General features: G+C 35.7%; 1 protein-coding gene across 1 annotated transcript in view; it reads right to left on the reverse strand.

Annotated features, from left to right (window-relative positions):
- crim1 (cysteine rich transmembrane BMP regulator 1 (chordin-like)) overlaps positions 1–17,978 on the reverse strand; it is a 157,682-nt gene that overhangs the window by 130,145 nt on the left and 9,559 nt on the right. Inside the window, exon 2 of the mRNA XM_051133096.1 lies at positions 12,030–12,203. Coding sequence (XP_050989053.1) covers positions 12,030–12,203 — 174 coding nt within the window. The remainder of the gene's footprint in view (positions 1–12,029; positions 12,204–17,978) is intronic.

Raw genomic sequence — 17,978 nt, forward strand, 5'->3', positions numbered from 1 at the left:
GGGCTAAAATCTAGGGCTTCTCCTAATAGTCGACTAACCATTAGTCGACGAGAAGAGACTTAGTCGACCAAAATTCCACAGGAAGTGGCGAAATCAAACGGTCCTTGACGGACAGATTGTTAGCGGCTGGTCTATGTGGTAATATAGCACATCGGGGAAGACATCTAAACGCTCACCTACCATTCATCAACCGTAAATACTTCATTCATCTGAAACATGTAAGTTGTAGCAATTAAATGCCAGCTAAATCTAATGTTAGCCTAGAAAAAAAAAGCTGAACATTAGCACATTCAGTGTATGACAGATGGAGGCGCCGGTGTGCTTACTTGCCCTTAAAATACTCTGTCATTTTTGGTCATACAGATAAGACTAATGCATCTTTCGAATTTGTAAAGACTCTGCATTTATTTGTGTGCACTCACAATAACAACAAAACGTTGTGCTTTTGTAAAATAATGAAAACAGGATGCGCTTTCTGCCGTCTCAATCTCAGAACTTGAGCGTGAAACTTCGAAACACAGTTGTATATTTGCCTTACAGACATGAAAATGTATCTATAGAGAGTGAGAGTGAATAATGTCTACTTTTAAATGAGCCAATTCAAACAGAAAACAAACATTCTCAGATTATATAATCCGCATGAAACATGCATACAGGCACATCACTACTGCAGAGATGACGAGTCAAAGAAAGCACTAAATACAAGTAGTCCCTCAGTTGTCCTCAGTGTGAAAAGATAGATCTCTAAATCCTATAGTCATTTTTGGAAAGGTTTCAAATACACAAATAATACTGAAAAACCAAAGAATTTGTGGGATCTGAAGATTTTTAGGACAAACAAGGGACTCATGAACAACTATCACTACACAATAAAAAAAAACAGCTGTGGATCATTCAGGTAACAACACAGTATTAAGAATCAAGCGTATGTAAGTTTTGAACATATCATATATCATATTCAGGTCAGTACTAAATAAAAAAAAAAAAAAAAAAATCACATGCATTTTGTATGATCCTTCTTATTTTGGAAAAATAATTAACATTTTGCAGATTCTGCAAGGTGTATGTAAACTTTTGACTCCAACTGTATTTATTTATTGTGCAAAAATGTATTATAAGTACACCTCAAGGAACAATAATAACAAAATAATTAAAATATCCATGCCATGACTCCTTTAATAATGTCCTTACTACCTTTCTGGGTCTTGAACGTGTCATTTGCATTGCTGTCTATGCAGGGTCAGAAAGCTCTTGGATTTCATCAAAAATATCTTAATTTATGTTCTGAAGATGAACCGAGATCTTACAGGTTTGGAATGACATGAGGGTGAGAAATTAATGACAGATTTTTCATTTTTGGGTGAACTATCTCTTTAACTCTTCCTGACCCCCGCACATTATATCAATTAAGTAATGAAATTTGAAATGAATTTAATAGGCTTTCATAACGAATGGGTTACGCTTCTAACAAGTGGCACTTATGTTAAGCTCTATCTGTGCTGTACTCCAAACACTGCCCAATGAAATCCATCACTGAAAAGCAGCAGACACTGATGTATCTGCAGCTCTGTTGATAGGATTATCCGCATGTGACAAGAATCTCTCAATCAGCTGAGATGAACCAGGCTGGGAGAGCCATGTCAACATCCGACCGGTTCTACATGTGTCAAAGGCTTGAAATCTTCCATACCAGCGGAGCTGTCAATACCTTGAACGTAGAGAGCTGATTAATAACCGCTGGGGACTGACCGCGAGGGCGTTAACAGATTAATTATTGGAGTTAGACCACTGTGCTAATGGTGATTTCAGATAATGTAATTCGATTGACATTGTTCCAACCACAAAGGGCACACTGGCCCTGTTTTTGCGGTGTTGGATCGTAGCGGAATGTAGTGCACTGGGCTTCACCAAAGCTCTGACTGGGTCACAACACTGCTGGGGTTGACCCTCCATGTTCAACTAAAACCCAGAGGAAACTTTTATTGCTAAGAGGTTGCTCTTTCATAGGTCACAAAGTCTCAGCTTTGTCACTGTGGTCTCAGATTGAAAAATGAAGAATGGAGACATGAAAAAATGGTTGATGTAGTGTAAGGGTATAGAGGTATAAATATAGCATTCAGTAACTGAAATAATTTGGTTTTGGGAGAATCTAATAAGAATTGTGAGTTCACATTTCTGATTTTTGAGGTCTAATATATTAGAAATATAGTTTTTGCATGCATGTTTGTTTAATATGGTTTTGAAAAAGTTATACTACTGTATAAATAAATAAAAGCAGTTTCAATTTAATTACTGTAAAATGTCATGGTTTAACCATCAAGAAAAACATAATTTTTTCTTAAGTGTTTAATTAATTTTCTTAATTCTTCTTTCTTCCTCTTCTTCTTCTTCTTCTTCTTTTTTTTGACATTTTTTGACAGTTTTATTTATTTATTTATTTCAAACACAACAAAAAAATATATATATATAAATACCATTCCAGATTTTAAGTATTTAATGTTATTTATTTATTTATGAATACCATGAGTTATTAATTCATTAACACCATGCATTTTATTTATATTTATTTATTCATTCATTCATTTATAAATATACAATTTTACAACTTATGATTCCTTTTCTCATAAAAAAATCTTCAAAGCAGAAAAAAATATTAATTTTCTTTCTTTCTTTCTTTCTTTCTTTCTTTTTTTTAAAAAAAAACATCAGCATTTTTATTTTATTTTTAGTTTTTGATTTCTTTTTTTATTTATTGCCAACATCATGAGTTATTAATTTATAAATACCATTCAAGATTTTTAGTATTTAATGTTATTTATTTATTTATGAATACCATGAGTTATTAATTCATTAACACCATGCATTTTATTTATATTTATTTATTTATTTATTCATTCATTCATTCATTTATAAATATAGAATTTTACAACTTACGATTCCTTTTCTCATAAACAAATCTTAAAAGCAGAAAAAATTAATTTACCTTTTTTCTTTCTTTCTTTCTTTTTTTAAAAGATCAACATTTTTATTTTATTTTTATTTTTTGATTTAATTTTTTTGTATTTATTGCAAACATCATAAGTTATTAATTTATAAATACCTTTCAAGATTTTTTGTTTTTAAAGATATTTATTCATTTACTTTCAAATACCATGAGTTATTATTTCATTAATATCATTCATTTTGTGAGAAAAATCTTAAAAGCAGGAAAATGTAAGCAAAATGTAAAAATACATTTGATGCATTAAAAGGTTCTATTTTTAGTTTTTAAAGTATTTTTTTTTAATTTACTACAAACATCAAGAGGTATTAATTAACAAACACCTTTCAAGATTTTTAGTTTTTAATATTTACTTATTTCTTTTTAAAAATAATGAGTTATTAATTCATTATCAATTTTAACTTATTTATTTATTATTTGATTCATGAATCAAATTTTTGGAAAGTTAAACCACACTTTACAGCCTGTCAGTGTCAATAAAACATCAAAAGGCTAAACATAAAAAATGTCAATATATGAAGACCTAAAAAATCTTAAAAGCGGGAAAATTTTAGCAAAATGACCCTTTTACCTTTCTAGTCCATCAGGAGTCAGTAAATGGTGACCCGGCTGCAAATACCTTGTAATCAATTAATTAATTGTAAGTCCTATAAAGCTCCTTATACAGCGGCTAAAGGATAAGATGTTACGGTCACCAACAAGGCCACGGCAGCTAACACGCCACTAAACTCCCAAACGAGATTTATTTACAAGGTAAATGAAAAGATTTGATTTTAAAGGCGATAAGCTCTAAAGGAAGTTCGACTGACAGGTCTCTGGCAGAAAACTGCACATGGCAAAGGTGACGGAATCAATGGTATTAACACCGCTAATTTTCTGCCTCAGGAGAAAGAAGGGAAACTGCTGGTGTCGTGCAGTAGAGCTGACCCTGCAGATGTGACAGGGCCGCATCCTATTAACACCTGTTTGCGATGTGGCGGCACTCTGGTTCTCACAACGTCTAGCGTGTCCAGACGCCGGGACAGACTGATGTAAGCGAGTTTCGAAAGCCGCATCGCCTCTAAATCTTGGCTCCCTTGAAGAGGAAGAACACATTCGCGCTGAACAGACAGTTGTCCTCAAACATTCACGACTGCCAAAGTCAGGGGAGGATAAAATAACACGCAGCAAGAATGCTGTGGATATTTTTACAGACCTTTGAAAAACCACAGAGATTAATTACACTCTGCCCGCACAAATAATTATTATTTATTTATTTATTATAATATATTTTGGCAATTTTTGCAGCCGTGAATTAATTAGTGTGCTGACAGCTTGCTGTGCTTTTAGACAGCTGGCATGAGAAAAATACTCTAAAAAAGTTTATTTCAATTAAAAATTAAATTCAGTCCTTTTAAAGCACCACAGACACATTCAGAGAGACGTGTTTCGCCATTACATCAACGTTCTTGCCCTTTTTAACATGTAGCCACAAGCTGCACTTTTAAGATGTCATGCCAAGTTAAAAACAGTGTTTTTCACTCTAAAAATAAGGCTTGAGAAACCAATGCTTTCGGTTTCACTCCTCTGTGCTCCATCCGGCTGGTCTTAGGTGAACCCGAAACCAGTCTACAGGGCTTTTTTATTATATACTGATTATTATATAATTAATAGAAGTTTAGAAAATGTAGTTGTGCACATTTTGATTTTAATGCACTTTTTATTTGGCTATTAAGTGCGGCAGCATAAGAAAATAGCACTTCTTTTTAATGCATTAATTAAAAATTCGAATGCATAATAAATGTTTTGATGCAGTTATATTAGTGCATAGAAATTAAAATTATTTTCTTTAAAATACATGAACTTCATTGAAACTCTAATTCTTGCATCTACTTGTCTGCGGTAACTGTTCGATCAAAACGTGATTCCTCTGAGCCATTTCAGAGCGAATACATCAATATTGTGTATGTGCATTCTGTATACTGAAAACGGTCCTAAGGGAGAAAATTATTTTAATCATTTTCCAGCGGTATTTCCCAGCCCTAATCATCTTTAGAACTGAATACAATTTTGAAACTAGTAGCAGTTTGTTAACGGCACACACACGCTCACACATGGAGCTCTGCCCATGTTCCACATCAAACGGTTGAATGCCTTTGCGTTTGCCTCTACGGGACAACAGGGAAAGTCAAAGTACAGTACTTTCAGGCATTCCGTTCTTGGGTTTGGCCGACCCCCCACGCTCTCTTTGAAAACAGGACATTGTTAAAACAGAAACATGTTGCTTTTGGCATGAGAGGCTGCTCTCTCCCTGCATACAACGGGGCCTGCAATTAGCATGGCCGGCTCCCCAGAACAAATATTCTCCACTGTAATCCTGCCAAGGCAGCAGAGACACAGCTCTACTGCAAGAATGCTTGGCATTTCCTTTAATGTGCTTTGGCCGAGCTGGGTCAGAGAAAACCAACAGTAACAGCAGAACAGAGTCCCACACAACAAAACTTCCTGTTCACACTCACTTTCTCTTTAGAACACGCACGCTTTTCCTATAGAATGACTAACATATTTTCATCCTCCCATTCTTTTTCCTGCTACTGTTGTCTGTAGATTTTCTTTTATATTACATTACCACAGAAGTAGCATGTATGTATTAGTATATGCCAAATAAGCTTTCTATTTCCATAGAAACCTCTGGCAAAATTTCAAGTTTTTTCTTTCAAGCGACAGTTTCTAAAAGTAGTGCATTCATCCACTTACCGAATTACTGCAACCTCTAGGTCAGGGGTCTAAACTGGATCAGTGGAAGACTACCATTCACCTCCATGTTAATTTCAAATACAGGCTCTCTCTAAAAGAGCTCTAGTACATTCCCTTACTGCCGTTTAGCCCAGTCATTTCACCGTGACAGTAAAATTGCCTTGAACAACCTGGACCCACGTCCTCAGAAGTCTCGTTTGAGCCAGAGAAGCCTGTAAGTTTGATGGTCAAAAGCACTCTACCGTTAAAACAAGTGCTTCATACCTTGAAACAAGCCCTTAGAGCCTTTTTTCCATGTGTATTTCTTTAAAATTTTGAAAGAATTTTCTCTCTGCTACAAACACGTGAATATGGAAGCCTGTTTCCGCCACTGAATAAAAAATAAAAAAAGGTCATTGTGACATTTTGTCTGTTCTTTTCTTTTTTTCTCAGAACTGCATTATAAAAACTTGCAATTCTGACTTCTTTCTCAGAATTATGAGAAATGTAATTGTGTTACGTAATTGTATTATGTAATTGTGAGTTACAAAGTCAGAACTGTGCGATTAAAAACTACCAATTCTGAGAAATAAAGTCAGAATTCCAAGATAAAACCCGGCAATTCTGAGAAATAAACTTACAATTCTGGTCAAATCAGAATTTCAAGATAAAAACCTGCAAATCTTAAAAATAAAGTCAGAATTTCAAGATAAACACCCACAATTGTAAGAAATGAACTTACAATTCTGATAAAGTCAGAATTCCGAGATACAAACAAGCAATTCTGAGAAAGTCAGAATTCCAACATAAAAACCCACAATTCTGAGAAATAAACTTGCAATTCTGATATATAAAGTCAGAATTCCAAGATAAAAACCTGCAATTCTTAAAAATAAGTCAGAATTCCAAGATAAAAACCCACAATTTCAAAGAAATTAACTTACAATTCTGATAAAGTCAGATGTTTGAGATAAAAACTTGTAATTCTGAGAAATAAAGTCAGAATTCCAAGATAAAAACTCACAATTCTGATAAATAAACTTGCAATTCTGATAAATAAAGCCAGAATTCCGAGATAAAAACTCGCAAATCTGAGAAATAAACCTGCAAATCTGACAAATAAAGTCAGAATTCTGAGATAAAAATGCACAATTCTGATAAATAACATCAGAATTCCAATTCCAAGATAAAAACTCACAATTCTGGGAAATGAACTTGCAATTCTGATAAAGTCAGAATTCCAACATAAAAACCCACAATTCTGAGAAATAAACTTGCAATTCTGATATATAAAGTCAGAATTCCAAGATAAAAACATGCAATTCTTAAAAATAAAGTCAGAATTCCAAGATAAAAACCCACAATTCTAAGAAATGAACTTACAATTCTAATAAAGTCAGATGTTTGAGATAAAAACTTGCAATTCTGAGAAATAAACTTGCTATTCTGAGAAATAAAGTCAGAATTCCAAGAAAAAACATGCAATTCTGATAAATAAACATGCAACTCTGAGAAATAAAGTCAGTATTCCAAGATAAAAACCTGCAATTCTGAGAAATAAACTTACAATTCTGATAAAGTCAGAATTCTGAGATAAAAACTCGCAATTCTGAGAAATAAACCTGCAAATCTGACAAATAAAGTCTGAATTCTGAGATAAAAATGCACAATTCTGATAAATAAAGTTAGAATTCTAAGATAAAAAACTAGCAATTCTGAGAAATAAACTTGCAATTCTGATAAATAAAATCAGAATTCCAATTACAAGATAAAAACTCGCAGTTCTGAGAAATGAACTTGCAATTCTGATAAAGTCAGAATTCAGAGATAAAAACCCACAATTCTGAGAAATAAAGTCAGAATTCTGAGATAAGAACTCAATTCTGACTTTATTTTTCGCAACTGTGAGTTTATGTCACGCAATTCTGTAAAAAAAACTGGATTATTAGATAATTTATTTTTTATTCAGTGGCGGAAATGGACTTCCATATGAATGTCATAGTGTCTTGCACACTTCCTACAGAGTCATTTCATTCGGTGGCCATGTTGTTAACAAATTCCGCTGCTGTCTACTTGGGGAAAACTCTATTTGTCAGTGACGTATTTGAAATCGGCAAACAAATCTGACAGCAACATCATACAACATTTTCCTTATTTAGCTAAAATACAACTAAAAATAAACACGTTTTCAGGCTGGTTTAGCCATTCTAATGTAAATAAAAAAAGACAATGCCTCTATCTAACACTATTGAACACGCTTTACCATATTTGAAACCATTCCCATTGTATTACACACATTTTCTCCCTCAATATGCACAGAATCTGTGTGGGGCTAACCCTGGCCAAAAATTGAATTCCTCAATATGTCATAGTTTAAGTATTAACTTCTCAAGCAGATGGACGTGCCTAATTAATTCTGAGAACCTTGACCAGCGTCACAGTACCTCAAAGATCACTCTTTTTTTCAACATCATTCTACTCTCACTTAGAATAATTATTCTCGCTAAGAATCATCCACTGTGAAAAAAAGAATGACTAAAATAACGTTTAAAGGAACTATCCACAGTTTTTGTCTTTTTACGTGCCATTGGGTTTATTTAAAACAGATCAGTGACAGATGGAGGAGATGTGAAAACTAACATCTTTCCATCAGGCCTGGTGATGATTTACTCCTTTGGAATATTTTTTTTTACCCACAGAGAAAATCTATTTAGACACCAAAGGTCAACATATTATTACGGTTTTATTGGGGATTGATTTCCTGTAGTACCAATGGTAGCAGAGAATATGGATGTCATTAGAGAACCTTGAGGAAGGCACTGTGAGGGCATTATCAATCTTTACCGTCCTTTCAAAAGACCCCACTCTTCACAGTACTGGCTGAAGAAATCCAAGAGGTCACAGCACTGTTCAAAATAGAGCCTGTTCCAATGCGCTACTGATAATATCAATAGCACTTATCTATTCAGAGTTCGGCCTTGTGTCTGCCAGCTTCCCGTAAACACAAAACATTCCCTTGTGAGGAAGGACGTTTTTTCATCGGGCTGAAAAGGGTGAATGACCTCGAAGAACAAGCCCATATTTCAGGTGATTCTGATTTGGTTGCACGTGCAGTCGTTTAAATACACTTCTTTCTCTTCTCTTCACCAGCAGTGAACTGGAAGTATGAGACTGAATTTAATCATGTTACGGCGACAGCTCCACTTCTGTGCGACAGAAGCAATTGTTTAATGTAAAATCAATAAAAACTCAATGTCTGCTGACTCTACACGCAAAAGATGGCCAGGTTGATGAATCACGACAGTAATGTTTTTCTTATGCAAATGATAACTGCTGAGCGCATACCATTACAACACTGCAAAACATGTGCTTTGGCCCACGCTCCTCACGGCACTGAACGCAAACAGATGTATGAGGAGACTGGAGGAAAAACAACTTTACGCAACAGCCAGAAAATGCATCACGTTCTCAAGCAACAAAAAGTGTATTACGTACGTGCACCAGATAGGTGGGTAGTGTCTGTAAAAACCTATATTATTTGACAAGATTGGGCAAAAAAATATTTTTGACCCTTATAACTGCATTAGAACTGAGAAATCTTCAGATATGAAGCATTAAAAACTAGGGATGCGGCTGAATAGCATGAATGACGCATTCTATGGAGCCACTAAAGGGTGGTTAGCGGTAGCCTGTTACATTACAGTACATAAAATTTCACTTACCACATAAACAGAGTAAGGAGAGATGACTGATAGAATGATGGAGAATGATTTGCAGCTTTTGAGCACCACTGACAAACATCTTATCTTGTAAGTACTGCCGATCCATAGTATAAACAGAGTATGTGTGATTGTGAATCTTGAAAGTGAAAGTAAAAAAGCTAGTGCGCATTCAAAGGCGATTTCAATGCCCTGCATATTAATAGTGGCTCTCTGATGCCCACAATTTACATACAGTATAAATACCCAGTGATAAAATTCTAAGCATTGAAATATATAATATATGATATATATTTTCCTCCCATCTTGTATTTAGAACCTTTTAGGTATAGGTGAGTGATGTTTACTTAGTCAAATTTAACAGTTGCTGAGGTGTTCCTAGTTATTTCTCTCTGCAACATGGGCTTAAAACATGCCTCCATCTACATTTTAGCAAAAACACACCTATACATAAAATTCAATAAAGTTTCCAACTACAATGAACATTAGTTGCAGTAAAATACCAATTTTTATTCCTTTTCACACATTATAATTACAAGGGAGATTACTGATTAATAAAGACACTTTTTTGCATGGCTTTTTGCACAATATTATGTTATGACCTAAAACACTTTTACCATAGTGAATGATTTGTAAACGAATACACTTTTTTATATTTACATGACATAACCAGCTTTATATGTATGGCTTTTCTATTGTAGTAAACTTGCTTGGTAGCGCATCTGGTACAGCGTTAAACTTGTGATCTAGAGAGCTCAGGTACAAGTCTAATGAAAATCAAGTCATGATAAAAGAGCTCAAAGACTTTTAGAAGCAAGGTAAAATGACACGGTTACTTCAACAACTGCATTTTTATTTTTTACAGGTGTGTTAACATTATCGGTTAGGTTTAAGGTAGGGTTTAAAGTAGCTGCTATTTCCGAATGAGACAGTGCCACCAGACATTTTATTACAGAACTGCCTCAATACAACAACCAATGCAATAAAACATTGCCACACTCACATTCATCTGTTTCTGGGAAATTGAATACATTTTTAGTGCCACTCACTGGAAATTTCACTTTGAAACTTGCACGAGTAATGTAATATCATTTTGCTGAAATTTTGCCACAGGCACGTGTTTTTCACTGAGCTTGGGTTGTATTTCTTTGGTTGTTAGTGTGTTAGCAGGGGTGGTCCAAGTCAAAAGTGCCCACCACCAACTCTCTCTGATATTTTTTTTCAGCTAGTAATACTCGGTGTAAGTCTGAGCCTGGCACAACTAATAAAACACTGTAAAGGGGCGAAGACATCAAAATGATAGACAACAGCAACAAGCTACTCATCAAGAGAATTAAGTGTCTATTAGACAAAACATTTCCAGCAAATTGCCAACTCTACAAATAGGCAAGCAAAACAACTTCCTAGACTAGACACAACATCACAATAAACAAGTGACAACTGCAACAACTCTGAAGCACCAGTCAAAACAACCTGACAAGCATCTATTAGTCAAACAAAACAGTGGGTAAACCTTCAAAAATAGCCACCGCCTGCTTCAAGGATGACGAAAAGCACACCTGCCGCAATAAAACAACAAGGCTCTGCACCCGTTGCTAAGACCGTTGTGATAACAAGCATGTATTTTTGTGTTTAATTGCCAGTGTGCCACCAGTTCAGACTCAACGCACAGGCACGCTCAGAGAATGCGAGGAAGTATCCATCAGGGACCGCATTTTTCAACGCAACATTTGCATTCTGATAACTCTAAAAGGAGCCTTATCAGCCTCTAGTAAATCAGCATGTTTGTTTGTTTAATCACAGGCTTCTAAAAAAACCTGTCAAATAAGCAAGATGCCGCTAAGAAAAGAGGAAAAAATACTCTTTCGATACCCCACCCTTTATAAAAGAAAGGGAATTAGAACAAACAACCATGTAAAGAAAAACACAGCTCCGGGGATTTCAAACACATTGTTATGCAGTGGCTTAGGAAAGGCAGAAAATATGCTGCTGTCGCAAACTTGAATAAAAAAAGAGCAAAACTTTTTGAGAAACAAGTATTTGTTTGGAGTGAAGTTTGAACTTGGACACAAAAATAGCTTGGGAAATGACCTACTGCACATTTGCACAAAAGAAAAAGAAAAAAAATGCAACTGCATTAACTGTGGCTGACATTCTCAGTTTTAGTAATATGCATTAATTTCAATTAGTTCACAGGTTAAATCAACCCTTTATTGATGCCAAAAATGTGTGCTTAGAATTATTATTTTTGGATTTCCTCAAAACTAATAAAGAAGATTATTCCAATTAGCAAAGTTAATTATGGATAATAAAGAAGAATGCTTGGAAGAAGAGCAAATCAAATTCTTGATATCCGAGTTCTACTTTACAACAGTTGCGCAGGGACTTACTATAAAACCTATTTTCGAGTATGCTCACTAAAACAAGCAATCGTGAGTTCAAGCACATATTTTAAAGATGAAACCCATCAAGGATGCATTAAACAGCATGATGACATTATGACTACTGCAGAAAGACATGCGCATGTAGGTACAAGTTTTACGCTAGAAGTAGACAGAGAGAAAAGATAATGAGAATGGAGAAATAAGAGGTACCTTCAATCTTCTGCAGGGCTGTCTGACAGGTTTCCTGGCTAGCGAACTCAAATGGGTTGTTGCATGTTCGTACACTGTCACATTCACACTTGCCATCAATGATGTTACAGCCCGTAACCAGGTTTTCATTGCATGGCTCAAAGCCCAAGAGCTGGTCGTCATCCCAGTTTTCATCTGAGCGAGAATGAAAGAGACACATATCAATGAGGACGGAAATTCATCATAATAAATTACCAGATCAAACAGAGTACCCAGGTTTGTAACATTCAGAATCATCCCGATACATTTTCACAGGATCATTAAAATTGTGGGTTCCCCAAAGCCAACAGGTCTGGTGATACTGAGGTAATGAGGCTACTGAATGCTAGAGAGGAGCACATGGCCAATTACATGTGCATTTGAGGTCCAAGGGGTATCGTACAACTTGGAAATCAGAGAGAAACGTAGTCTTGTTATAAAGGATTATGCAGTTCCTACGTTCCTAGCCTTTCACGACTTACACGATAGATAAATGGTGGCAGGGAGCAGCGCATTTTCAAAATAAGAATGACCCCGACCCTGAAGACGCTTCTATCTGCCAGCAACATTATGAATTCTTATTTGCAGTGCAAACACACATTGCTGATACAAGCGCTGGTATTTCAGCCCACTGCGTGTTCACCTTATCGGTGCGCACGCATGTTTGTGTGCTTAGGATGGATGAATGGGCACATACCAGGGCTAGCTGATATATTGAATATTTATACAAAAAAGACATCTTATTAAATAAAACTATGTATATATACAGTGCCTTGCAAAAGTATTCATACCCCTTCATTTTTTTCACGTTTTGTTATATTGCAGCCTTATGTTAAAATGCTTTAAATTACTTTTTCCCCCACATCAATCTACATTCCATACACCATAATGACAAAGCACAAAACTTTGCTGTGCAAATTTATTAAAGTAAGTATTCACACCTTTTTCTGGGACACTTCAAATTTAGTTCAGAAGCCTTCATATCGCTTGTAGATGTTACTACACTTTAAGTGGAGTTAACCTGTGGCAAATTCATTTGAATGCGTATGATTTGGAAAGGCACACACCTCTCTATAGAAGGTCTAACAGCTGAAAATGCATATCAAAGCAAAAGCCAAGCCCTGAGGTCAAAAGAACTGCCTGTAGAGCTCAGAGACAGGACTGCGTCAAGGCACAGATCTGGGGATGAGTTCAGAGAAAATTCTGCTGCACTGAAAGTTCACAGAAGCAAGCAGCCTCCATTATCCATAATGGAAGATGTTTGGAACAACTACGACTCCTCCTATAACTGGCCTCTTGGCCAAATTGAGCAACTGATGGAGAAAGGCCTTGGTTAGACTGGTGACCAAGAAGCTGATGGTCACTTTAGTTGAGCTCCATGATCAAATACGCAGATGGGAGAAACTTACAGAAGGACAAACATCACTACAACACTCCACCAATTCAGTCTTTATGACGGTGTGGCCAAACTCAATCCTCTCCTCAGTGAAAACACACTTGGAATTTGCAACAAAGCACCTAAAGGACTCTCAGATTGTGAGAAACAAGATTTTCTGGTCTGATGGACCTCAATTCCAAGCATCATGTATGAGGAAACCAGGCACTGCTCATCACCTGCACAGCAGCATCCCAACATTAAAGTGTGTTAGTAGCAGCGTCATGCTGTGGGACTGTGTTTCAGCAGGAGGGACTGAGGGACTTGTCAGAGTAGCAGAAAAGCTTAACACAGCAAAATATAGAGCTAGTCTTGATGAAAACCTAGTTCGGCGCATTCAGAATCTCAGACTGGGCAGAACGTGCACCTTCCAGCAGGACAATGACACTAAGCACATAGCAAGAGTTGTGGCCCAGCCACAACCTGGGCTTAAACACAATCAAATATGTCTGGAGAAAGCTGAAAAAGTCTACGAGCCCCAATCCAAGCTGACAGAGCTTGAGAGGTGAAAAGGTGAAGAGAAGAATGCCAGATAATTGCCAAATACAGATATGCAAAACTTGATGCATCATACCCAAAAATGAGGCTGTAAAGGTGCTTCAATGGGTGTGAATACTTATGCAATACTTATGCAATATACTAAAGTTGTCACAAATCTGTTTTGTGCTTTGTCATTATGGAGTATGGGGAAATTTAAAGCAGTTTAACATAAAGATGCAACATAAAACGTAAAGGGGTGTGAATACTTTCGCAAAGCACTTGCGAAATATATATATAAAGATCAGTATGTTTTTTGAAGAAGTCTCTTATGCTAATCAAGGCTGCATTTATTTGATCAAAAATACAAAAAGACTGTTGTATTGTCAAATATTTTTCTAATTTTAATATACTTTAAAATTTAATTTATTCCTGTGATGCAAAGCTGAATTTCCAACAGCATCATTACTCCAGTCTTAAGTGTCTCATGATCCTTCAGAAATCATTTTAATATGCTGATTTATTTTTAATGTTGGAAACATTTGTAGTGTTTAATATTTTTTGTTTTGGAACCTGTGATACTTTTTTTTCAGGATTCTTTAATGATTAAAAAAGGTGAACAGAACATTTTTTTTCTTCAAAATAGAACTCTTTTCTTATTGTATATAGTTAATGTAATATATAAATAATTATTTTTTATTTTGTTAAAAACTATTTAAACTATTTAAATATGATAAGTAATGATGATTAAAATTTTATATTTGTACATCAAAATAAATAATATTAAATAAAACACTGTGATAACTATTTAAATACATTTTTTAAGGCCATAACTTTCAATGCTAGACCTTAGTAACATAAATGACAATTGAGTTGAATTTTATCAGTCCAAAACACTGATTTACTTATGTATACATCAGCCAACCCTACTGCATACTAAGTACCAGCGCATGCATGTAGATGCATCTGCACGCATGTAATTTGTGTCTTTTGGTCTCTGAGGAATGCAGTCTGCTTGCCAATATATAACGGACCTTGCGCATCTATGAGCAATTCGGCAGCTGATCCAGATCTGTTTCTGCAGAAACCTGCCTCGTATTGCAGAGAAACCAACAATTTGATTTAGCAGAAATGAGACTCCAAAATGACTTTGTTTTGTATCCATAACTTCACAGTCCCTGGGTGGGTCACTTTAAATACTCTGAGGATAAATAAGTCATGGAAAAACACTCATTTCACCCGCCCCATGTCTGTTCGTTGTAAGGTCAGTCATGTGTTTAGCTACTGGTGCACAGCTGCAAACTTGCGGCCCAGTGTTTGGGTCATCTGGATATGATGGGTGTGATTACGGCACAGCTGTACGGCACAACACCCATACCGTGGGCCGAAGGAACACAAGCCTATCACTATCCCTGTCTATAGGGGACTGTGAGTATGTGTGAGCTTGTGATCTCCTAACAATCAAGGACTGGAAGCTGATGTTCCAAAGCCCCGGTGCTTGTTGTTTTCACCAAAGCCACAGGGGTGAAGTCCCCAAATAGCTGCTGTCAACAGCTGATTCTTCAGTAACTAAGCATGGCTCTCCAGACCAGCTCCGGGTCGTTTAGCTGGGGTGTGGAGGGTTGAGTCTCCTGCCAAACAGGGTTGTCAGTAGCCTGGCATAGGGTTCACATGATAAACACGTCGCGGTGGTCTGAACCACACAGCGGGATTGAGCCTGGCCTGTTCACAGACAGCACTGCCTTGAAGACCTCCTGGGAAGTTCCTTCTTACGAGCTCAGGAATCATAATTACGACGTGATGTGCATTTAAGTGATTTCAGTCAGAGAAAAACTGACACACTTTCATATTTTTCTTTTTCGCTTTCGAAAAAAACACGTTTTTAATGCTAATGCAACTAAATGAAGTGCAAATATGCATAACATACGTAACTGATGTGTTAACAATGTATTTTAGCATTCTTGTGCTGCCATGCGCAATGAATGACGAGGCTTGACTTGCCAAGCCAAGTCAGCCCATAAAACAGTTACATAAGAAGTATTTATTAGAATTATTCAGTGCACAAAATGCATACTAGAGATGTCAATCAATTCAAATATTAATCAAATATTACATAAGCTCATTAATTAATCAAATTAAATCACAATATTTACTAAGAAAAGCCAAAAAAACAATAAAGTCATCAATGACACTATTGTTATAACAAAATCATTATATTTCCATATTAAACGTAAGTCCATCACTGATATTTTCAGTAAAAACGCTATTCAAGGCTTCAGTTTTTCCATGCATGACAAAAGATGTGGTCTGGAGGTTTTTCTATTTCAATATTTTTAATCACAGTCAATTATTATGCTAAGTTGATAACCCCAGTACAATGTAATTGTAGAGCAAACACTGACAATTACAACTTCAATCACAACCAATTTGCCCCTATCATGAGCCTTTAATTGACATGCCCCAAGAAAATCAGAGCTCAATAAATATAATTTCCCACTGGAAATTATAACATTGTGGAAGCATTAATGTATGTTTTGAAAATCCAATCAATCGCACACAACTTTTACAGCAAGACATCTATGGAAGCTCGTTTCTGCCACTAAATAAAAAATAAAAAAGTTAACTGCCACTTTTTATCTCACAATTGTGAGAAAAAGTCAAAATTTTACGATAAAAAGTCACAATAAACGTTTTCATTTAGCAGTGAAATCGGGTTTCCATAGATCGCTGTATTGTAGTCACAAATCTAAAACTTCTTAGAACCATCTTAGACACTTTATTTTTAATAAAACCAAAGACAAAAAACCCTTTAAAGAGATAGTTTACCTAAAAATAAAAATTCTGTCATTAATTACTCACCCAGGTCATTCCAAACCCATTAGACCATTCATCGTCAGAACACAAATTAAGATATTTTTGATGAAATCTGAGAGCTTTCTGACTCTGCATAGACAGCAACGCAACTATCACGTTCAAGGCCAAGAAAGGTAGTACAGACATTGTTAAAATGTCTATTTGACATCAGTGGTTCAACCGTAATGTTATGAAGCTAGAAGAATACTTTTTGTCTGCAAAGACAACAAAAATAACAACTTTATTCAACATTTTTTTCTCCTTCTTCTGTCAGTCTATCAACGCGTGTTCACAAGAGTGCGTTCCTGACGCAGGAGCTGGCATTCTGACATAGAACTCAGATGCACTGCACCTTGTTTGCAACGGAAGAGAGGAAATTGTTGAATAAAGTCATTATTTTTGTTTTCTCTGCACACAAAAAGTATTCTAATGGCTACATAACATTACATTTAAACTTTTGATGACACAAGGTCTATTTTAACAGTGTCCTCACTACCTTTTTGGTTCTTGAACATGGTAGTTGCATTGATGTCTACATGTATGCAAGGTCAGAAAGCTCTCAAATTTCGTAATTATTTTACGAAAATAAGAGGGATCATACAAAATGCATGTTATTTTTTATTTAGTACTGACTTGAATAAGATATTTCACATAAAATATGTTCACATATAGTCCACGGGAGAAAATAATAGTTGAATTTATAAAAAAGACCCTGTTCAAAAGTTTACATACACTTGATTCATAATACTGTGTTGTTACCTGAATGATCCACTCTGTATGTTTTTTTTTTTTTTTTGTGATAAACTGCCTCCTGTTCTTCAGAAAAATCTTTTGTGTATTTGAACCCTTGCAACTATTACAAAAGGTTCAAACGCTCACTGATGCTCCAGAAGGAAAAAGCGATGCATTAAGAGCTGGGGGGTGTACACTTTTGAACAGAATAAAGATGTGTACATTTTTCTTATTTTGCCTAAATATATATATTTTTTTCATTTAGTACTGCCTTGGAGAAGTTACAGAAGATACGTACATGTTTCCCAGAAGTGAAATTTACTCTGATCTTCAAATTCCAAAAGTTTTCACCCCCCCGGCTCCTAATGCATCGTGTTTCCTTCTGAAGCATCACTGAGTGTTTGAACCTTCTGTAATAGTTGCATATGAGTCCC

The sequence above is a fragment of the Labeo rohita genome, chromosome 17 (assembly GCF_022985175.1).
Source record: "Labeo rohita strain BAU-BD-2019 chromosome 17, IGBB_LRoh.1.0, whole genome shotgun sequence".
Classification (NCBI taxonomy): Eukaryota; Metazoa; Chordata; class Actinopteri; order Cypriniformes; family Cyprinidae; genus Labeo; species Labeo rohita.